At 43.9% G+C, this 24,801-nt stretch overlaps 1 protein-coding gene across 8 annotated transcripts in view; it reads left to right on the top strand.

Annotated features, from left to right (window-relative positions):
* Positions 1-24,801, top strand: part of LOC147011049 (uncharacterized) — a 330,511-nt gene that overhangs the window by 116,524 nt on the left and 189,186 nt on the right. For all 8 annotated transcript variants that reach the window (XR_015052501.1, XM_085860228.1, XM_085860226.1 and 5 more), the window contains one exon: positions 3,873-4,041. Coding sequence is in view for 7 of the 8 variants with exons in the window: in XM_085860228.1 (XP_085716354.1) it covers positions 3,873-4,041 (169 nt within the window). In the remaining variant the exon portion in view is untranslated. The remainder of the gene's footprint in view (positions 1-3,872; positions 4,042-24,801) is intronic.

Below are 24,801 nucleotides of genomic sequence, written 5' to 3'. Positions count from 1 at the left end.
ATACTTAGACAAGACACAATAAGGTAAAACTCGACAAATCCTGTTCAAAATGCTCAGCTTTATGTGGTGGAAATGAGGAGCTCATATTTTCACAACACGTGCAAAATAAACCCAAACCAGAAGCCAAAATACTGCATTCACTACATACAAAGCCTTCATCTGCAGCCTGATAGAGTATTGCTCTCCTGTCTGGGGTGGTGCTCCTACCTCCCACCGAGCTCGGCTTAATGCTGTGGGCACCAAGGTTTTTAGGATAATTGGTATCTCCTGCGATGAAACTGAGTCTTTGGGTCTCTCACTTTCTCACCACAGACAGGTTGGTAGTCTTTCTGTCTTAAACCGTTTCCTCTCCATCCTTGCTCCCACTGCTCTATCTGTGCTCTGCCCCCCCCCAATAATTCTGCATGGCGTACAAGATCTGCCAAAAAATCCTTTCTGGTGAAACTAACAAAATGAAGAAGCACTGCTCACCTTTATTCTTTCATTCCTCTATTTTTCCGCCTCTTGAACAAACTCCCACACTCTCTTCAGTCTCACTCTTCCCTCCAGGTCTTCAAAACAGCTGTTCACCACCATCTCTTATCTTCCCCTATCCAAAACCACAATCTTTTCCACCCCCATTAATCCACCCCAAACCCACCTCCTTCAAATTCCCTGCTTTCCTTCCTGAAAGTCCCTGTGGTGTCCATCTTGTTTACCTCGTGTTCCCCATCCCATCCCTCTCCCTTCATCAGATCTTCTAATGTCTCTGCTCCCCACTGTTTTGTGCCTCCCTCTCCCATCCATCTTGTCTCCTACTCCCCTTGTTATATGTTCTGTGTGTTAGCTCTTATTCGAGCCAAGACATTTTTTGTTCAAACAGTGGCCGATGTAGTCAGGATATATTGTTGTGGGCTGAGGTCCGGTGGCGATAAACGACCACGAGGTGGAGCAGTGGAGTCTTCTCCCACCGAACACGCGGAATGTAGGTCGTGACTCTCGGATAAGTCCGAGAGTTCACGCGTCTCTTAGCGGACTGTGGTCGCCAATATTTTGACGGTGTGGTGTAGGGTTAATTGCCTAATTTCAATATACCTAAGTACTCACGTCGTCCAACTACCAGGGAAAACCACACCGTCGACGGACCTCGGGCGGAACGGACCATTTCCCGAGCCAAATCCGAGTTTAAACCAAGTGGGGGTTACCAAGATCCGTCATTCCAAATGAACAATTTATGGCACGAATGGCCTCACTGTTTCTCAACCGTGCTGGGTCAATGGAAGAAACGACAGGCTATGAACTGGAACATTTAACGCGGAGATTTATTTTACAATAGGCAATAATCGGGAAGGGAGACACAGAGCAGAGTTTTCACGAATAAGAAATGTAATTCACAATTACAAGGCACTTAACAATTCTACTTACAGACGGGGCCCACGGACACACACACACACACACACACACACACACACACACACACACACACACACACACACACACACACACACACACACACACACACACACACACACACACAAAATAAAATGGAACTCAATGGCCATGGCCTTTATTTGCACCTGCCCGCCTCGTGCGGTCTGGTCGAGCTTGTCCGGTGGTGGACTCGAACCCACCGCCAACAACGCAGCACCAAGCACCAGGGAAAGAGTGCCGGACACCAGCCAGCATGAAGGCGTTCGAGTGAGAGAGGACGAGCCGACTGGCGATCGAGCCCAAAACGGCTTCCTTGATTAGGCCACACCAGGTGAGGCAGACGCGCACAGCCAGCACGGGAACGGACCAGACGGTCAACCGCGGGTAGACGAGAACACCAGCAGGCGAAACGAGGCTTATTCTCTTTCTCCTCTTTACGGGGCGAACCTTCCTCGATGACGACTCGCCACCTCATCTTACCCTTCCCTTCCCCGCGGGTCGAGGGAAATGCTCTGAGGTACTCGCCTCCTGATTGGATGGTTCCATCACCGATTCACTGGCCGTCCCTCATTGGACAGGACTGTGGTAGGCGGGCAACTCCCACCTTTCTGGGCGGAGTCAGAGCTGAGGCGATTGTAGCTCTGCCTACCTCCTCACCTAAGGCCACGTGCGTAATGGCGACGGTGCTGCGAGGTGACGGTTTGCTGTTGTTGTTGTTGATGTATAAATTCTAACTACAAAATAACTCGTAGCACACATGAAATTCCCATTGGACAGAAGGAGGGATTCTAACTATAAACACATACTTATTGAAATAACTAAGCTTAAGGCCCAGTCACACCTTGACGTTTTAGCCAGCTTATGCCGATTGTTGAAAAATTTGTCTAAAACGCTGGCACACGTCGAATACGTTATGGGTAAGTTTTGGAAACATTGAGAGCACGCTGAAAAACACTGCCATACGTCGTAGTATGCTGGCTTTCATCGTTGTACTTTGCGGTTGTCCTCAAATTTTAGCATGCTTGAAATTTTACGACTTATGCCAGCGTATGACTCACAAGTTCCGCTTCGCTGGCCATAAGTTTTAGGCACGTTATGCGATCGTTGACACACGTCGACACACATTACTTGTAAGTTAATCATAAGTCGAAACATGTCGAGGTAATGTTTAGCTTACGCGAAACTTATTTCTAACCTATGAGTAACGTGTTGGAGGCACGTTACGCGATCGTTGACACACGTCGACACACGTTACTTGTAAGGTACTCATAAGTCGAAACCCGTCAAGGTAATGGTTAGCGTCAGCGTTCCAGACTTCCTGTTTTTTTTTTGTTTTTTTTTCTTCTTTGGTATGACGGTGATGTTGTCACTTCGATTTCTAGTGTGGTTATGATTTAAATCGTTGAGCGGCAGCCTATTAATTATATTATATTATAACAGCACTAGAAATCGAAGTGTCAACATCACCGTCATACCGAAGAAAAAATAAAAATAAAAAAACCATGGAGTCTGCAACACTGACGCTAACAATTACCTCGACGTGTTTCGAGTTATGAGTAACTTACAAGTAACTTTTGTCGACGTGTGCCAACGATCGCATATCGTGTGTAGAACTTATTCCCATCACATGCGGAACGCGTGAGGCATACGGCAAGTACGTCATAAAAATTTTAACACGTTTAAAATTTCAAGACGTACTCCACTTACTGCGACTATGATAGCGGACTTTAGCGTTCTATTCACGTATACCAAACTTACCCATACCGTATTCGACGTGCGCCAGCGTTTTAGACACATTTTTCAGAGGTCGGCATACGCTGGCAAGATTGCCAAGGTTTGACTGCGATGTTGACACTTCCATTTCTCCGGCGGTTATGATTTGAATCATTGTGCAGCAGCCTTTTAATAGGCTACGCCACGTGATCATCGGTGATACGTGCAGCGCGCTATGCATAAGTTAGACTATCGTTGGGCATAGGTTGTGAACGCCGACAACAGGCACAGCATTCGTTGGTATAAGTTATCTATGACAACGAAACGTTCTGTGTCCGCTCCTAATATGTTATGCATATGACCAACTCGTTATGAATACGTCCGAATCTTTAAAAAGAAACATCAAAAGTTCAGCGTAAGCCAGCGTTTTAGATACATTTTGATACGTTGCCATTGCTGGCTAAAACGTCAAGGTGTGACTGGGCCTTTAGGGACTGCCGTCTGTTTGTGTGCAAATGGCTTCCAGATTCGTAACAATATAACATGTCAATTTCATGACTGGATTTTCATATTAAATGTCCATAAAAATACAATTCATTTAATATACACTGATCATACACATTACAAGAATAGTGTATGATTTTTCTATGACCAATGCTTTCCATAAAGGTAGTATTATATCAGGAAGAATTGTTTATGAAGTTGCTTGTCATTTTGATGGACTTGATCATCTTGGATTTAACTTCCAGGTCGCGCTCCTCCATTCATCAGGATCTCGACAGTCCACTCTGGGAACCCACAATGCCGCTCAAAAGATTCACCGGTTTGGGCCACATCATCAGGGAGGTATTCCTGCACATGCGAAGATCATTGGTCCACTGAGGCCTTCCAGTACTATTGGCAGTGCAAGACTTCAAGGTGTGTGGTGTGTGGTGTACACATATACATTCACATGAAGATGTTCATTAAAATCTGAATATATAATGCAGTCAATGGCAATGCAGGCCTTTTGTATACATTTACAACCTCCATACATCTGTCTGATCTTGCACAACAGTATAATTTGTGCTGTTATAATGTAGCTATGCAATGGCAAAAATAATCTAATCAGGTTTTAGAAAGGTTTAAAAAAAAAATTGATACATGGTCTAGGCTCGTGGAAGAGCTCGGACCACAGAACAGACCAGGACACAACATAACAAGGGAATAGCATGAGAAAGGGGGAATGCCATAGCAGGGCAAATGGAGATGTAGATGGAGTCTGATAGACAAGGGATGCAGGTAACGATGAGGGGCAAGGGAAAATACAAGGGGTGAACAAGATGGATAAATAAGCAAAATTTTGGGAGGAGTGGGAGTGTTTTCATGGATGAGGAAAGAGAGGAATAAATGAGTGGAGGTGAGCAGTGATTCAGGATTTCAGCAGTTTCACTCAGAGGGGGTTGCTGGTGGACCACACTTGTCCTGCTGATACTTGGGGATTGTGGAGGTGGGGGTGGGGGGCACAAAGCATGGAGAGGGCAGAGGGTTAATTTATTATTAATTATTCACAGTGTAATATTATTTTGACAAAGAGTAACAGTAATAATTATTGGTTTAGTTCATTTTATACATTTCATTTTTGTGAAGCAAGAACAGAGGATTTGTTCCAATTGTGAAAAACCTCAGTTACAGAAGCTGAGTACTGCCCCACTTGAATATGCACTGGATTATTTTTGAATACCTACTCCACCAAAACTTTAATCACTTCCATAAAATCAGATTTTTTTTTAATACAAAGTCAAGGATCATGGAGGAGCTTATAAAATAGAACAGATCAGGACATAACAGAATAAAAGGCACAGGAGAAAGAGAGGGGAAACACCAACAGCAGGGTTGAAGAAAAAATAGAGGGAGCCCTGGACAAATGAGGGTGAGGAATAATGAGGGGTAGAAAATGATGCATGGAGTGGACTGGACAGCTCGAGAAGCAAACTCTCAGGAAGGAAAAGCTGGAAATTTGGAAAGAGTTGGGTCTGGTGGAGGGGTTAACAGGGATAGTAAAGATCATGGTTTTGGATGGAAGCTTGCAGAGAGGGCAGAGTCTGCTGCCTGCTTTCGTGAAGGATGAGCGATGTCACAGGAGAGGGTGTTGTCATCAGCAAATAGAGTATTTTCCAATCAGAAAGATCGTTGATGAAGATCAGGAATAGGACTGGGGCCAAAACACTGCTTTGGGGCACTTTGGCCACGACACGGAGAGAAGATGAAAGGATTCCGTTGAGTGCCACATGTTGGCTCCGAGAGCAGAGGAAGTCAGAAAGCCACGTGTCGAGTATGGATGCTATAGGAAGAGAGCTTGTAGAGTAAGGCAGGATGCCAAACTATTAAAAAAGCTCAATATATGTCCAGAGAGATGGTCCTGATCTCATGTCTGACATTGAGAGCTTCCATGCATTGTTGGTTGAATAGAAGTGGTGTGTTCAAGGTAGAGTGACTTTGTCTGGAGCTTACTTTGCTTTTTGATGGATGAAAAATAGCCAGGCCCATTGAGGTGGCCTATACACCACCATTTGGTAGATTTTAGTGAACTATAGACTGCTTTCCGTTTATGCTGAACACTGCTGATGTCTTCACTTCTCCATCCCAGTCCTCAATCCTCATCCACCTCGTGTTTTGGACCCCCAATTTAACTGGGTAGCCTTACATTCTATTTTTTTTTCTGAAAAGAATCATCTTACCTGCTTTGCATCTACTGTTATGACAACCTTGAGGCACAGAAACATTCACTGCAGTTTTTCAGCCATTAACGAATGTGGAGAAATTATATCTTTTGGATTGTTTCAATTGCCAGACGTCATCCAGGCTGTCCCTGCTGGGCAAACTTTTTCATGGCACTACACATCTACTCAAGTTTTGTGCTCTGTGATATTCAGTCATGTTGTCAATTGTATACCAGACCTTTGCAGATGCATTCGAGTCAAAGGCCTTGTTTCGGTGAGCTGTCGTGCCTGTTGCTTCAGCTCTGTCTGTTGTTTAATCTTCCCCAGGGCCAACTCCTGCTATGTCTGTCTATCCCAGGATGTTATCATGTATTTTTATTCTTGCGAAATATTTTCATCCTTTAGGAACTTTGCTTTGTTTGCAACAACCATCAAATTGCACAAAAACATGTTTGTACCATCGGTTGTGCATTCTTGCATTATTAATCATATTCTTTCGGCCATTGTTTTCTTTTTCAAGTCGATGTACATTCTCAAACCTTCGCGACCTGGACGAAATCCACGTTGCCATGTTCGATGTTTGCAATCGATATATGTTCCCTCAATGGACTACAAAAAGCATGTCTTACCAATGTGAGATCATTATTATGGATCAAGCATCTATAATTGGTTTCCTTAGGGGGTGTATTTGCTGAACATTTACCCGCATATCAATGTAAAGCAAGCCTGGTATTGGCTTAGTGGTTATCTTGGGATCTTCGGGTCCTGAATTTGAGCCCTATTAACCACTGAATTAACACCAGGTGGGGTTGACTCAACTGTTACCCTTCTGAGGTCAGCAAAATGCGTACCAGTAGACTGGTATAGGGACACAGCATCAGTGGCATTGTTGTGCCACAACAAAATGATAGCTACCCAGCAGCCAAGCTGCCATGCACAAGAATAAAAAGAAGAATGTAAAGCTTTGCTTTTGTTGATTTGTCCTTTGTCTCCAAATGTCTTTATAATTCCCATTAAGTTTATTGATGTCTCTTAATGTTATTATCCTTTATGTAATATGGTTTTTTTAAAGGTTTCTCCAAGAACTTACTTTAATTCATCTTCTTCATCTTTACCTGGTTGATATAATCCGACAAATGCACAACAGTGACGCATGTACTAAACCCTTGTGAGATTTACTCCAACTCGCGCTTCCTCAACTCCTCACAATGCCTTCTTTCTCATTACCCCCTCTGCCACCTCTGCCATGCTTCTTGAACCAAAGGCCAACTGCATTGGCCATGATGGCTTTCCTCTGTGCTGTTTATAGTTTTTTTTTTATTTTTTTACAATACAATCTTGTGGACAAATGAGATGCTCCAGAAGACGAAGGGTTTTTTATCGTATGATGGATGCAGCAACGGTCCTGTGTGCAACCAGCACCATGCACTACTCAGCCGTTCAGTCTCCAACCCCACCCCTGCTTTTCTGGCAGTGATGAACCAAACTTAATGGTCTCCCCGCTGGCACTGGACAGCTGTAGTTACTCATGTGTGTATCACATGTGTTGCAGTGAGCAGTCCTGGGAGTGGAGTAAGGTCGTATTCCATCATTCCAAAATCATTATCAGTTTTAAAAGTTGATATTTGACTTGTAATTGTTCAATAGTTGTTTTTTTTAAATTGTTTAATGAGCAACTGCTTCAAGTTCTGGCAGATAAATCTGTGCGCATCACTCATCCACCACATAATAATATATTGTTGCGAATTCGCACCCGCCGGAGTGCGAGCGGCCACGTAACTCAAATCGAGGCACATCGCCCACCGGACGGACAATTCCGTCGTGACCCTCTCGGACTAACGCCGGGAACTAGTCATGGGTGGGCCTTTCGGCCTCACCACGATCGTGCCAATCGGCCCCCCGCGTGGGATAGGGTTGTTCGCCAAATTCGACCTACCTAAGTACCCACACAGAGGGTAGACCAGGCGATCGCACCTCGCCGCAGGTCGACCCCGGACACGGGCCACTTAAGTGACCCGTTCCATACTATCGGGATAACCGAGCGGTGTTATCGTCAACCTCAACGGTTCCGATTAATTATCGGGCGTATTTAGCCCACTACCAACCCTTTACGTGAAGCAAGATGGAGATTCAATTAAAGAAAAGACGAAGCGAAACGGGAAAAACAGTTCAACATAAGGCACATTTATTCCGCGGCAAACGGAAAGCACACATATACAATTACAACAATTATGCACCAAAAGCAAATGTAACAAAAGGAACACAACAATGCAGATCTACTAAAGACTATGCGAGCACACGGCAACACTTACACAGTTTTACTTTACAGACGGCGCCGACAACACATATACTCAAAAGCAAAAGAAAGGGGCCACCCTCAAATACAAGGGGACAGACGGGGCTGTGGGCCGAGACCGGGTGGAGGCTACCTGTCTTGTGATGAGCCGCAAATGTCGCGGCAGTGCCCCGACTCCGCGCTCCTCCGTGGGTTTCGTTTGCACTGCTTGGAATGGGGTGGGAACGGGGCCTCCTTTCCGCACTATCTCAGCACGGGGTGGGGGGGGAAGGGGGGAATTGTTGATGCTCTGGGGAAAGAGGATAGCTGGCTTGCTTGGGTCCCGCGACGAGCGACTCCACTGCGACCTCGACCGCGTTCCCGGCTTCCCCTCTCTGCAGCTCCCCGACAGACTCTGAACCCCGACAGACCGACTCTCCTCCAGACCCGTCTTGACTGCTGCTGCCACACTCCGCCGCCGCCACACCTCTCCAACTCGCCCGAGCCCAAAACTGCGACTGCCTCAAACTGCTTCCGACCCAAAACAAAACTGACTGAATTCGCCCCGCGCTCGGCGCTTTATAGTGCGGCAGGAGAACCCATATGCAAATTTCCGGATCAGGATGAGCTCGGGGGCGGAGCCACGCTCACCCATTGGACGGAAGAAAAGTGGGCGTGAACCTACCCTGATCCTCGAATTTGCATATATCGATTCTACTCCGACGCGTCTGGAGGCGGGGCCAAATCGCCCCGCGCTTAATAATTGGATGGATCGGAAGTGGGCGTGTATCATTCCTGATCCGACCTCTCCTCGGAAAGGCCGCTTTTTGCACCCGAGGCTCGGCGCGCGTCCCGCACGAGGCCAGGACAGCCTGACGCTCGGCGTTCACAAGTGGTGTGGGAATGGCCGCAGAAGGAGAGGCAAAGGTGGTGGAGGGTCTAAAGTGGCGGTCCCTGGCCACGGTGACGCTTGGAATGGCGGTGATGCGATGGTTGCGAGAGCGAGTTGTGAAGGTAAAGGTCGTGGCTGTTGGCGTTGTTGTTGTTGTGAAGCGGCGTTGCGGTTGGTGGTTGTTGTGTGATGGCGGTTGAGTTGTGATTGGTTCAAAATAAAGATAGAACAGGAAAACGGCTATCTTAAAGGGTCGCAGCCCGAATGAATCACATTTATTCCCTCTAAACAACGGGTTTGGGGCTAACTACACATGTACTTACAGAGATATCTCACCTCCAGGACCTGAATGGTGGTTTGCCAATTTCCTCAACCACAACAATATTAATAATAATTAGAGGCCCATACAATTTCACAGAGCTCCAAGATATTTCACAACTGGTCCAGAAGCATTTATAGACTAAAACCAATCCTGGACAGGTAGCCATTCCGATGCAGTAAATTCAACTGTACACTACCGGTCTAAAGTTTTAGAACACCCACATTTTTCCATTTTTTACTGAAATTTAAGCAGTTCATTGTTTCAATGTACTCTGAAATTGAAGCAGAGAACAAATGAACAATTGCAGATAAAAAAGAAATCATCGAATCGTTTTGTTGAACAAAATTTTATCTAAGTTTTCGACTCATCAAAGTTGCCACCTTTTGAAGAGATAATAGCCGAACATACTTGTGGCATTCTTTCGACAATGAAAGTCAAATATTGTTCGGAAAGTTCTTCCAAACACTGTTGCAGAAGTTCCCACAAATGTGTTGCACTTGTCGGTTGCTTTGCTTTCACCCTTCTGTCCAGTTCATCCCAAACCAGCTTGATGGGGTTTAAGTCTGGAGACTGTGCTGGCCATTCCATGATTTGAAGCCTCCCGTCTTGTTCTTTTCTTCTAAAGAAGTCCTGACATAGTCTGGAGGTATGTTTTGGGTCGTTATCTTGCTGTAGGATGAACCCCTGACCAACTGGGTGTAGAGCAGAGGGTATTGCATGGCGCTGCAAAATTCTGTGGTAGCCCTTTTGGTTCAGGGTGCCAGTCACTGTGCTAGTCGCTGACTCTGGATCCAGCAAAAGAGCCCAAGATCATCACACTTCATCCTCCATGTTTGACAGTTGGTGTCACACACTGAGGAACCATCCTTTCACCTACTCGATGGCGTACAAAAACCCTGCGTGATGAACCAAAGATTTCAAATTTTGATTCATCGGTCCATACGACCTTCTTCAAGTTTTCAGTAGTCCACTGGTGGTGCTTCATGGCCCAGGAAAGCCTCTTTTTCTTATTTTGCCATCTTAGCAATGGCTTTCTTACTGCCACTCGACCTGTCACACCTGCAGCTTGAATTCTTCTCTTCACAATTGAAACTGAGATTTCCTTACTTCGACCAGTGTTAGGTTGTGCTTGAAGCTGCTGACCTGCGAGCTGCCCATCACGCAAGCTGTTGACTCTCAGAAACTTGTCTTCTGATTGTGTTGTGGCTTTGGGTCTGCCAGACCTCTTCCTGTCAGAGTTTCCTCCAGTTTCCAAGTGCCTTTTGATGGTGTAGGAAACTGTACTCACTGACACCTTGACTTCTTTGCAATTTCTCTGAAGGAAAGATCGACACCTTTAAGGGTTATAATGGTCTGTCTGTCTTCCTTTGTTAATTGTCTTTTTCTCACCCATTATCATAGCAATATACTACTTCTTGCAGTGCAATATTGTCCACATAATGCTTCAGAGGGTGTAGCAACACAGTCTGTTCCAACACTGCTTTTATACAGACAGAGGGTTTGTAACTAATCAACAAAAGTTGGGACACCTGTAGGAATTGTTTGCATCAACTTTCAAGGCTTAATTTACTTTGATTGCTGCCGAACAGCTGCAGTGGCTAACCCGTTACTTGTTCCCTAAAAAGGGCCTTGTCTCCCCAACTCTGAAATTTACATTACTTTTCATTTTTTCGTAACCTAAACTTTTTTTTAACCTCTGGCAGTTTACTGCTTAGCTTTATACCATTTCAGGTTATTCACGACTTGAACTGCTTAAATTTCCGTAAAAAAAACTGGAAAAATGGGGTGTTCTAAAACTTTCGACCGATCGTGTAGATGTAGCGATTTGTATTTTATTCAGGGTGATGGTGAAAACTCGCCTATCATTCACGAAAGACACCATGGAACTTTAACATCTACCAATGACCAGCGCTTCCTGTGATTCACATGTTGATGTATCGTCCTGCATGCGAAACACAAGGATGACAGTTTATAGCTGGGTTGAGATTTATACCCAGGCTGGATAGCTCAGAAGGGAGCATTCACACATATAGGCAATCCTGTCAGCCCTGTACGACATTGTGCCTACTCTCTACCAAGCTTTCAGATTGGGTGAACCTGAACATAGTAGTTCTTTAATAATGTTTTGCTTGCATTGGGAAGCTGTTCCAATGCATGAGAACTTGAAGTGAGTGGATCCACTCGATTTGGAAATGACAGGTTATGCACAGCATTGTGCGTTGGAGGTCGTTCTTGCCTTCTGCTGCATCAGCAACCCAAGCACAGTGACCTGCCATGCAGAACTAACTGTTTGTGATAATGGACCTGTTAGTTTATGACACTGATTTTGCAGCAGCATGTGGGATTCAAAACACTCTGATGAAAAACTTCAAAAGGATTGTTCTCGTGTCTCAAAAACCACTGCACACTCATTGCACATCACAATGCCCTCCCTTTGCCTGGAGCTAGTTCTGCCTCCCGTTCTGGCAAACCCGTTATTCCTTGAAGAGCATTGTGGTATGCACCCACTGCCCCCTGCCGAGTATCATTGGCATCAACATGACTAACATGGCTTTTGGGAAGTTGCTGCACAGGTGTGCCAAAACTGTTTAATCATGGCAGTTGAGAACTATGGATGGCCTTTGAAGGGCTCCCCAGGGATCCTGGAACGCTTTTTTTTTTCGAGCTGGACCTGCCAAGCACATTGCTCGTCTTGTCGGGTAGAACAGTTTGGCATGCATGGAATGCTGATTGCACACAACGTGAGCCATAAGGAGTTCTAAATGCTTCTTGTGATGGAGGCTCTATTAATTTCCCCAGCATGCTGCATGTCTTCTTGTAGTGCATGGATCTGAGCCATAATTGGACTTTTACTTCATCCACTCACTTTTCAAAAGAATGTAATCTTAATTGTTAATGTGGGAGCTGAAGTTGCAGCATTTGATGAAATTTCTCACTTCGCACCACATTAAATGTATCGTTGCCACAAATGATGACTTCATTGTTCCACTGATGGTTATGTTACTCTGACTTCTTCAGTGGCATTTTTATTCCGAGTGATGATTACTAACTATTAGCGTCAGCATGATCATACAGATGCTAACGATCCTTCAAAATTTACTTTTCATGAGATCACATGCCATTCCATTGTCACTCACAGGAAAAAAATTCAAAGTTCGTACGACATCGAACTGCATGATCATTTTGACATTATTCCAATGGTTTTACGGAATGTGCAATTTCACAACCAAAACACACACACACACACACACACACACACACACACACACACACACACACACACACACACACACACACACACACACACCAGGAATTTTCAAATCAAATGATGTAAAAAGGACAGATTGTCAAGCCGTTCAGTTTGCATCAAAAAGTTTTGCAATCAACTTAACAATATTAGCATTCAATGATGAACATGGGACAACCAGTTAGAGATTCCATTTTGTCAATGCGTACTTAAATCACAAGTTGTCACATCAATCCGTGGTCCTCTGTCTTATACATGAGAGAGAAAAACGTGTTTGATCTGAAATCCGAGTCAGACCTCAGAAGTAGTTCGACCCTCTCTTGCGATCCACCGCAAGTTCAAATTGTGCGGTGGATTCGAGAGAAACCAGGCTGCAGAGTGGCGTTAACTCAAAATCATGAATGTTTATCATCATGCCGTACTATTCCCCACAATCCATCACTTTTAATGGATATTCCCAGTCTGTCACTACTGACTGTGTAAAAGTGCACAAGAGCTCAAAATTTCAGTCTCCGTTGATTTTTTTGGAAAAGACATTTTTGTTGGAACAGATTTTACAAACAAATCAAAGAAATATATATATATATATATATATATATATATATATATATATATATATATATATATATATATATATATATATATATATATATATATATATATATATATATATATATATATATATATATATATATTGTTGCGGATTCGCGCCCGCTGGCGTGCGGACGGCCACGTAACTCGAATCGCGGCACGTCGCCCACCGGACGGACAATCCAGTCGTGACCCTCTCGGACTAACGCCGGGAACTAGTCACGGGTGGACCTTTCGGTCTCACCACGATCGTGCCAATCGGCCCCCGCGTGGGATAGGGTTGCTCGCCAAATTCGACCAACCTAAGTACCCACACGGAGGGTAGACCGGGCGATCGCACCTCGCCGCAGGTCGACTTCGGACACGGGCCACTTTAAGCGACCCGTTCCGTACTATCGGGATAACCGAGCGGTGTTATTCGTCGGCCTCGACGGTTCGATTAATTATCGGGCGTTTTAGCCCACGACCAACCCTTTATGTGAAGCAAGATGGAGATTCAATGAAAGAAAAGACGAAGCGAAGCAGGAAAACAGTTCAACATAACTCACATTTATTTCGCGATGAACGGGAAGCACTCATATACAATTACACCAAAAGCACATGTAAAAGGAGAAGGAACACAATATTACACAAAAAGCAAATATAAAAGAGAAACACAATGCAGAGCTATCCGACTCCCGAGCACACGGCAACACTTATACAATTTTACTTCATAGACGGCGCCGACAACACATATTCCCAAAGCAAAAGAAAAGAGAACCACCCTCAAGGATGAGGGGGGCAGGCGGGCCTGGGGCCGAGACCGTGTCAGGCCTACCGTCTGATGATGAGACGCAAAGTGGCGGTGGCCCCTCAACTCCGCGGGCCTCGCGGACAGTGTCTGGTAGGGGGTGGGAAAGGGGCCCCCTTGTCGCACTATCTCAGCGCGGGGGGAAACAGGAGGGGGTTGTTGATGCTCGGGGGGGGGGGAGGAGGATATCACTCTGTCTCGGGTCCCGCGACGAGCGTCTCCTCCTCGACCTCGGTCGCGTTGCTGGCCTCTCCCTCTGCAGCTCCCGGCACCGACGCGAGCACCCCCTTGTCCGCCTTCGCCGCCGCCACCTCTCCACAGCTCCGTCTAATCGCCCTCTCCGTCTCCTCTCTTGGCTCGTCCCAACTCTTCACTCTTGACTTCTCCCCTCCGAACTGCCAACTGCGAACTCGAACTCTTCCCTCCGAACTCTGACTCTTCTTCCCAGCTCCACCGACAACTCGTTCCAACGCACCACTCTCAACTTTTTTTTACTGATGAACGCAGCCGTTTATATAAGCCCCGTGGCTTCGCTCCTTCACCTTTGACCCTCTGCCTCCGACCCTTCACCTCTCTAACTGGCTCCCCATTGGACCGAGGAAAAGTGGGTGTGAATGCTTTTTGATCCATGAATTTGCATATAGCGTCCTCACTCCAACGCCCTGGAGGCGGGGCCAAATCGCCCCAGCTTGCCGATAGGACGGAACAGAAGTGGGCGTGAGTCGTTTTTGATCCGTTTTCCTCGGAAAGTCTGCGATGTTTCTGAACATGCTGTTCGGTGCGCGCCCTGCACGAGTCCAGTATCGGTGCCCACAAGTGGCATGGGAATGACGGTGATGCGATGGTGGCGAGTTGTGACGGTAAAGGTCGTGGCTGTTGTTGTGAAGCGGCATTGTGGTTGGTGGTTGTTGTTGTGAAGCGGCGTTGTGGTTGGTGGTTGTTGCGAAGCGGCGTTGTGGTTGGTGGTTGTTGTGAAGCGGCGTTGTGGTTGGTGGTTGTTGTGAAGCGGCGTTGTGGTTGGTGGTTGTTGTGTGACGGCTGTTGAGATGTGGTTGGTGGTGGTAGTAATAGCGGCTGGTCCAAAATAAAGATAGTAAAAGAAAAACGGCTATCCTGAAGAGTCGCAGCCCGACTGAATGACATTTATTCCCTCTAGACAACGGGTTTGGGCCTAACTACACATATACTTACAGAGATATCTCACCTAAGGGACCTGAATGGTGGTTTGTGAATTTCGTCAACCACAACAATATATATATATATATATATATATATATATATATATATATATATATATATATATATATATATATATATATATATATATATATATATATATATATATATATATATATAAATATATATATATATATAGTTGAAGATGGAGCCGCCAGGCAGGAGGAGAAGAGGAAGGCCAAAGAAAAGGTTCATGGATACGGTGAGGGAGGACATGCGGGTGGTTGGAGTGTCAATGGAAGATGTGGAGGATGGAGCAAAATGGAGACGGTTGATCCGCTGTGGCGAACTCTAACGGGAGCAAGCCGTAAGAGGAAGAAGAAGAGATATATATATATATATATATATATATATATATATATATATGTATATGTATATATATATATGTATATATGTATATGTATATATATATATATATGTATATATATGTATATGTATATATATGTATATGTATATATATGTATATATATATATATATATATATATATACATATATATACATATACATATATATATATATATATATATATATATACATATATATATATATATATATATATATATATATATATATATATATATATATATATATATATATATGTGTGTGTGTGTGTGTGTGTGTGTGTGTGTGTGTGTGTGTGTGTGTGTGTGTACATGGCCATTTATTTAACTTGTATACAATTCCACACCCCTGGACCAATCCCCACCAAATTTTGCATACTTTCTGTGGATATCCAGGGTCAGATCCTCCCCCACAAGCCCTCCTCCCTCCCCATAAGGCAACTCTCTGTATGTTTATGTGTTGTGTGTGCACCCAAAAAAATTATGAAAAAACCCCTTTGGATGATCTCCACTAAATTTTGCATACATGCTTAGGATACTCAAGGTCAGGTGATGTGTACCTCCCCCCCCCCACCCTGCAAGGCAATTCTCCATATGTATGTGTGTTTGTGCATTTGAAAATCAACAAACTGACCACAAGCAAGGAAATTTTGCCAGTTGACCCATCATTGCTGTGGTGTACTCCCGGATTAATTTTTGCTCCAGCTTACTCATTAATCTTCCGGATGGTTCACTAAAGCCGAAATAACCCCATCTTGATTGGGTGACCCAGCTTGTATTTTTATTAGTACGATATTATGGATTTGTCATGGTGATGAACCACAATTTTTACTCCGCCAAAAGCATATTTTGACAATCGGTTAAGGACACAAGAAGTGGCTCACACCCAATACACCTCTCATGCCGAATACAATACTCGTGCACAAGCAGAAGGAAAGGGATTGAGAACACGGCTATGGAAACCTGGGGCATCTCTCCCCACCGCTCTTGCCCTTACCCCTTCCTCAGGATAATTTTGATTTTCATTGCAGTTTTTTAAATACACGATCTAGAACATAGAGCTGCTAGTACATTGACAGCAGGGCAAGGATGTTAGGAGAAAACGTTGTAGGCGAGAGTGGGGGGAAACTGGGACATTATCGTGATGGTACCATCTTTGGCCTAACATTTAAAGCAGGATTCTTCCATCTCGACAACTGTTAGCTGGAGTCAGCTGTCATTAGGCCAGAATGGATGAAATCAACAGAACTCTAATCGAAGTGTGCTCACTGCAGTGGGACACTCCGAGAAGCTGACGTTTCCAGTCATTAACCCTTTCTTTTAGCAAAAGAGCATTCCATCCATTGATTCTTCCTTTCTGTTGACAGAGTACCAGATTCAACATTAATTGTGCCAGATTCCAAAATCAAATAAAGCGTCCTACTTCTCTCCACTCTCCCATACTTTCAAATGAATTACAATGGCCTGAGCAGATCATAGACAAATTGGTGCAGAATTTTGCATTTGAACCTGAGATCGGACCAGCATGAGCGATGTGGTCAGATGGAAATGCCACAAGCTGACTCGATGAGCAAAGTTGAAAAAGGTACAATTCATTTGAAGTCATATTTGACCAACAAATCTCCCATCCACACAGACATTATCTTTTCTTCCACCATGAAGCCTACCCAAGCCCACCTCTTTCTGAGTTTCCAGTTTTTCCTTCCATTTCTGTGATTTGAGAGTTTGTGGCTGTATCCATCCTGTTCACCCCATGTGTCCTCTCCTTGCCCTCATTTATGTGTTCCCCACTCCCCCCCCACTTTTTCTCTTTCTAGTGTTCTTTTTATTCTGTCATATTCCGATCGATTCTGCGTTCTTGCTCCTCCACGACCCTCAACACTGCATACAAGAACAAAATGCATCGTATTGATAATAGCTCGAGTCTTTCCACCACACCTGTGCAGTCCGATGGACCAGCTCGTGAAGGATAGGCCACAGGAAGACCTGCGTAATTTTGCTTTCCAGTTGCTGAAATTTCTAAGTATGCTCAATTGGTCTTCAATACCAACTTACTTAGCTCTGACACGAGCCTCGACATAGTTTCCAGAAAAAACAAACAAACAAATAAACCAATATCACCCACAGGGTGACCCGTATCTTGCCAAAAGGTGACCACGTGTGACTTCTTTAAGGTCACACTGAGGTGAACAGAGCTGCAATCCACCAGGAGCGACTCCTTGGGGAATATCTGCCTACGAGAGATTCCGATGAGAATCGTTCTACAGATGAACCATGAAAAATATGTGTTTGCCTCATAACGTCACCAAATGACGTCATAATGTCTCAAGCTTGACATATCTAGAAAGCACTCATCGAGGTGTTCAATTTGAGGTACTACACGATATGGTTCCTAAAACTTGAAAATTTGACCTTGGGGTCAAATATGTTTGACCTCAGGCACTAACCATGAAGGTCAAGGCCAATTGCCACCAAAAACTAATCAGCTGAGCGCCAGACCATATACTACATTCCCATAAAGTTTGGAGACGATTAGATGAAAATTACTCAAAAAATAAGGGTTTCGTCGACTCCCCTGATTTGCGACAATGTGACCTTGACCTTTGACCTTGACCTTCAAAATTTTGTGCGCTGAAAGGGACCTCTATAGGCCTCTGATATGCGAAGTTACAAAAATTTCCAATGATAACTGTGCTCTGCAGAATTTTTTTATACGTGATTACAGACAAAAGAAAACTAAAAAATAAAAAAAACATACAAGCTGACTAACATATCTTGCAAAAACTTCGTTTTGGCAAGATAAAAAAACCAACTGATCAGCGCTTTTCCATATGTTGATGTGAAAAAGAAAGAAAAGGAAAACCAGGAACATATTTTATTTGTTATCCTACCTTTTATAACAATCGCTTATCCTACAGGTTCTACAGATAACGACACACAAACGTACACATCCTCAAAGTCCTCATGAGCTCTCAAAATTAAATGAGCTTCAAGTTAACCTTGAAATCTCCAAAATGGCAAATGACATCAAACAATTCGAGCAAAATGATTCAATGAGGTTATAATACCTCCAAGTTGAGCTTTTTAATGCACACCTGGTTTAATAACTCGCCATTTAATGAAAATTTGATGCAATAAACATCTTACAATTCAAAACGTTGTCACATGACTACACTGCAAGTTCCATTCTTAACCCTAATGCATAATCCAACATGAGCAACATACAGGGGCGTTCACATAGCAATAGTTGTACTTGTGAAGATACATATTCAAAAGCAGGCACCACCAACTAGTATAGCAGCCCAGTCGATGAGACTCAAGACCTGAGTCTTACCAACTGGGCAGCTAATTAACAAGTTGGTGATGATTTCATTTTTTAACATACATGGGAGAACAGGAGAGCCGTCTAGCTGCAGTCCTTTTAGCCACTTTCCTCTTTGAGGAAGGTGTCTTGCATTATCTCTCAGAATGCTAGTTTCTTCCCTGTCACAGGGAAACTACAAAAGGTTTAAGGTGTCATGGCTTTTGTGGCAAAGCTTATCCATCCAAACGAAATTGAGCAATGAGCTACACTTCCTCTTGTGCTGTGAGGCAGTGGTTGTGGGACAGAAGTAGAAGTAATGCAGTGCACGTTCACTGCAACAGAATCATGCATATGAACACCACTTCGACCTAGAGTGTACTCCCCTCACTCCCTTTATAGCACCTCCAACACTTAGCAGCAGCATTAATCTCTCTCTACCTTCTGCTGTGGTGTCCGGCAGCATATAACCACGACAGGTGTCTGGCTCCCTTTTTACCTCGATCACTGAAACTCCTGGGGCATGTTCCGTTAGTAAGCAGCTTGGTTGATTTGAATTGCTCAACCAAGCACCCAACCAAACGGAGCACTCGATTCTGCTTAACAACATGGCGGTCTCCATGTAAATGCCATCATGGTAGTCAAAGTCTCGAACAAATGCTTTCCGGGCTGTCATTTTCAGTTTTACTTTACTCTATCCTCTTGTGACAATTTTCCCAAACAAATTTGTTAGCTCTGCCACGGAAGGTGGATGGAGATTGTTTTCACCATTTCTGTATGTCTGTCTGTCTGTTTGTGGGCAGGATATCTCAAAAAGTTGTGGATGGATTTGGACGAAATTTGGTGGAGAGATTGGGTATGTGACAAGGAATCAATAATTAGATTTTGTTGAAGATCTGGAAACGACACATTTTAAAATTTTCAAGTGGTTTTTTGATCACCATTGAGAGATGAGGCCAAAACAATATATAGCGTATTTCAAAATGTTGTGGCTGAGTTATGACAAAACTAGGTGGATGAGATGGATATGTGACAAGAACAAGCCGATTAGATTTTGTTTAAGGTCCGGATCAAGATGGTCCATGAGTGGGATACAAAACGTAAACTGTTCAGCATGGTGGAGGTACGCACTTCAACGATTGTCAGTCTATTGTGTTAAGCCGCTGTCACACCTTGACGATTTAGGCAGCGTAAGCCGATTTATGAAAAATTTGTCTAAAACGCTGGCACACGTCGAATACGTTATTGGTACGTTTTGTATACGTTAAGAGCACGCTGAAAAACACTGCCATAAGTCGTAGTACGCTGGCTTTAAACGTTGTACTTTTGGGTTGACCTCACATTTTTGCATGCTTGAAATTTTACGACGTATGTCGGCGTATGACTCGCACGTTCCGCTACGCTGGCCATAAGTTGTAGGCACGTTATGAAAAATGAAATTTAGGCAGCGTAAGCCGACTGCGTATTGGCAGCGATTAGGGGAATTGGTATATAAAAAAGGGCTTCGCAGGAGGAACCCGTCTTTTTTTTTAACTTCGTGGTGAGTACATGTCCATGTCATTCCGAGAGATGGAGGATATGACAAGGCTGAAAGGACAATAGCTATCTGTCCTCGAACATCAACATGACCTCATCGAATTGACACTGCACCAGTTGCGTGCCAATAGAGCCGGGAGAAGAAGACGTGAACGGAGGAGAAGGAACTGCGTGAGACCATGGATCGGGAGGCGACGCCATTACGGCATATATGACCAGCTCATGGTGGAACTCCGGAACGAGGACCATGCATCCTTCATCAACTTCCTGCGAATGCCCCCAGCGATGTTCGAGGAGCTGCTAGCCAGAGTGGGTCCAAAGATAACCAAGCATTATTATGAAATCATTTCAATAGTACAGTGGAAGCGATTTAACTCGTTCAATGGAAACGATTTCAATTTCCGAGCAGCAGGTCCAAAACACTAGGCGAGTGACAGACATTTATTTAAAGTGAAGTTGCAGCCTATGAATAGAAAACCTCATGTAATCGTCGAGGATACGCTGCCACGCTATGCATACGTTAGACTATCGTTGGGCACAGGTTCTGGATGCCTAAAACACGCTAATCAATCGTTGGTATAACTTATGTATAAGTTATCGAAGCATTCTGTGTTCATTACTAGTACATTATGCATTTGTCCAAGTCGTTTTGAATACTTTTAAAACTGAAACAAAAAAAATAGTTCATCGTGGGAATGAGAAAAAAAAATTAGCCGAAAAGAACATCGAACAATGGTGCAAAGTAGTCTCTTATTCGTGGATGCAACGAGGATCCATCATCACCCACACCCTCCCCATCACGCTCACCGACTACTACTGACATGGACCTACTACTACTACCAATACTACTACTACTACTACTACTACTGGCACGCTTACCTACTATGACTACTACTACTACTACTACCAATACTACTACTATTGACACGCTCACCTACTACTACTACTACTACTACTACTACTACTACTACTGAGACGCTCACCTACTACTACTACTGCTACGACTGACACGCTCACCTACTACTACTACTACTACAACTACTACTGATACTACTGACATTGACATCTACTCAACATGGAGTCTGGAACACTGACGGGTTCCTCTTGTGAAGCTCATTTGTATATACCAATTTCCCTAAACGCTGCCAATACGCCATTATACAGTAGATGCAAGTTAGAAACATGTTCAGTAAGTTATGTGGTCGTCCGGAAGACGTCAATCAAATTCGTGGACATAAGACAATGCGTGTTTGAGATACGTTACACATAGGTTCAAACCACGCTACTCATTAGGTTCAAAGCACGTTACTCATAGGTTAAAAATTAAGTTTCGGGTATGCTAAACATTACCTCGACGTGTTTCGACTTATGAGTAACTTACAAGTAACGTATGTCCAACGTGTGTCAACGATTGCGGAGCGTGCAGAGAACTTATGCCAGCGTATGCGGAACTTGTGAGCCATACGTCGAGTACGTCGTAAAATTTTCAGCATGCTTGAAATTTCACGACGTACTAGACGTACCACGGAATATGACAACGTACTTCCTCGTTTTTCAGCGTGCTCCTAACGTATACACAACTTACCCATACCGTATTCGACGTGTGCCAGCGTTTTACACACATTTTTCAAAGGTCGGCATATGCTGGCTAAATCGTCAAGGTGTGACTGCGATGTTGACACTTCCAATTTTCAGGCGGTTATGATTTAAATCGGCGTGCGGCAGCCTTTTAACAGGCTATGCCACAAGTTCGTCGGCGATACCTGCAGCGCGCTATGCCTAAGTTAAACTATCGTTGGGCATAGGTTGTGAACACTGACAACAGGCTAAGCATTCGTTGGTATAAGTTATCTATAACACAACGAAACGTTCTGTGCCTGTTACTAATATGTTATGCATATGACCAATACGTTATGAATACGACCAAAACTTAAAAAAAAAACTCAAAACTTCAGCGTGCGCTAACGTTTTACATACATTTTTATACGTTGCCATTGCTGGCTAAAACGTCAAGGTGTGACAGCGCCTTTAGCAGCGGCTCCAGAGAGTACAAGGAAGAGGAAAATAAAGATAATGGAATGGGGAGTTGGAATCGGGACTCACCCTCCCCCTGCCAAACTTATTTATGGACCTGCCATTGTGCATTTTGGGGAGGGGGGTTGAAACATTTGTATTTTTTTTATCAGGATGAAAAGTAGGAGTAACAATAAATATATGTTAAGCCGCTGTCACACCTTGTCGTTTTCGCCAGTTTATGGCAACGTATCAAAATGTATGTAAAACGCTGGCGTCCGCGGAACTGTTGATGTTTTTTTTAAGTTTTTGGCATATTCATAACGAGTTGGACGTATGCATAACGTATTAGTTACGTACACAGAACGTTTCGATAACTTATAGATAGCTTATACCAACGAATGCTTCGCGTGTTGTTGGCGTTCACAACCTATGCCCAATGATAGTCGAACGTATGCATAGCATGTGGCAGCGTATCGCCGACGATCACATGGTGTAGCCTATTAGAAGGCTGCCGCTCGACGATTCAAATCATAACCGCACTAGACATCGAAGTGTCAAGGCCCTGTCACACCTTGACGTTTTAGCCAGCGTATGCCGACGTATGAAAAATTTGCCGAATACGCTGGCACACATCGAATACGTTATGGGTAAGTTTTGTATACGTTAAGAGCATGCTGGCAAACGTCGTAGTATGCCGAGCACGTCGACAAATTTTAAGCATGCTCAAAATTTTTAGACGTATGCCAGCGTATGATGCATACGTTCCGCATATGCTGGTCATAAGTTGTAGGCACGTTATGCGATTGGTGACACACGTCGACACACGTTACTTGTAAGTTACTCATAAGTCGAAACACGTCGAGGTAATGTTTAGCGTACCCGAAACTTATTTCTAACCTATGAGTAAGTAACGTGCTTTGAACCTACGAGTAACGTGCTTTGAACCTATGAGTAACGTATCTCCAATGCATATTGACGTATGTAGATGTATTTGACGTCTTCCGGACAGCACAGAACTTACTGAACATGTTTCTAACTTACAGCTACCGTATAATGGCGTATTGGCAGCTTTTAGGGGAATTGGTATGTAAAAATGGGCTTCACACAGGAGGTCAGTGTTCCAGACTCAATGTATTTTTTTTTTCTTCGGCATGATGGTGAAGTTGACACTTCGATTTCTAGTGCGGTTATAAAATAATATAATGAAAAGGCTGCCACTCAACGATTTAAATCATAACCATATTAGAAATTGAAGTGTCAACATGACCGTCATGCCGAAGAGAAAAAAAAAAACATGGAGTCTGGAACACTGATGGGTTCTTCCTGTGAAGCCCATTTTTATGTACCAATTTCCCGAAACGCTGCCAATACGCCATTATACGGTATCTGTAAGTTAGAAACACGTTCAGTAATTTCTGTGGTCATCTGGAAGACGTCAAATACATCTGCATATGTCAATATGCGTTGGAGATACATTACTCAGATTCAAAGCACGTTACTCATAGGTTCGAGCACGTTACTCATAGGTTAGAAATAAGTTTCGAGTACGCTAAACATTACCTCGACGTGTTTCGACTTATGAGTAACTTAAAAGTAACGTGAGTCAACGTGTGTCAACGATTGCCTAACGTGCCTGCAACACGTTACTCATAGGTTAGAAATAAGTTCCGGGTACGCTAAACATTACCTCGACGTGTTTCGACTTATGAGTAACTTCCAAGTAACTTTTGTCGATGTGTGTCAACGATCGCGTAACGTGCCTACAACTTATGTCCAGCGTATGCGGAGCGTGTGAGTCATACGCTGGCATACGTCGAAAAATTTTGAGCATGTTAAAATTTGTCGACGAGCTCCGCGTACTACGACGTATGCCAGCATACTTCAGCATGCTTCAGCGTGCTCTTAATGTATACAAAACTTACCCATAACGTATTTGACGTGTGCCAGCGTTTTAGACAAATTTTTCATACGTCGGCATACGCTGGCTAAATCGTCAAGGTGTGACAGCGGCTTTAAGCACATTTCAATATCGTCCTTTGAAAGAGCAGAATTGAGGATATAGCCACCAATTGTTTTGAGTTTGACTATGGTGGCCATTTTTTCTCAGCATGAAGAGGTGTTCTGTTCCACAAGAAGCTAGCTTACCGCTTGCTAAGCACCTCCCTTACTCACTTGTTCTGCTTGGTAAGCGGGTTCCAAAGCAGTTGATATGGAACGGCGAGCTTGGCAAGTGATAGCAAGTCGCTTGGCAATGGAACACACCCATGATCGTGTCCTGTCGAATGGTACTGTTATGTTAATGGCCCTTAGTGGCATTGTGGCCACTAGGGTTAGGGTTAGAAATCCCTAGAATCTGGAAATCCCTCAATTCCGAGTGTAGGGATCCCAATAATTACCAATAATGCTAATCTCTTACTCCCCAGCCATA

Source organism: Eptatretus burgeri, chromosome 16 (assembly GCF_056783735.1).
Source record: "Eptatretus burgeri isolate ZD-2024b chromosome 16, Ebu_testis_v1, whole genome shotgun sequence".
Lineage (NCBI taxonomy): Eukaryota > Metazoa > Chordata > Myxini > Myxiniformes > Myxinidae > Eptatretus > Eptatretus burgeri.
Note: the sequence above shows the minus strand (reverse complement) of the source record. Positions and strands in the feature narration are given on the sequence as shown.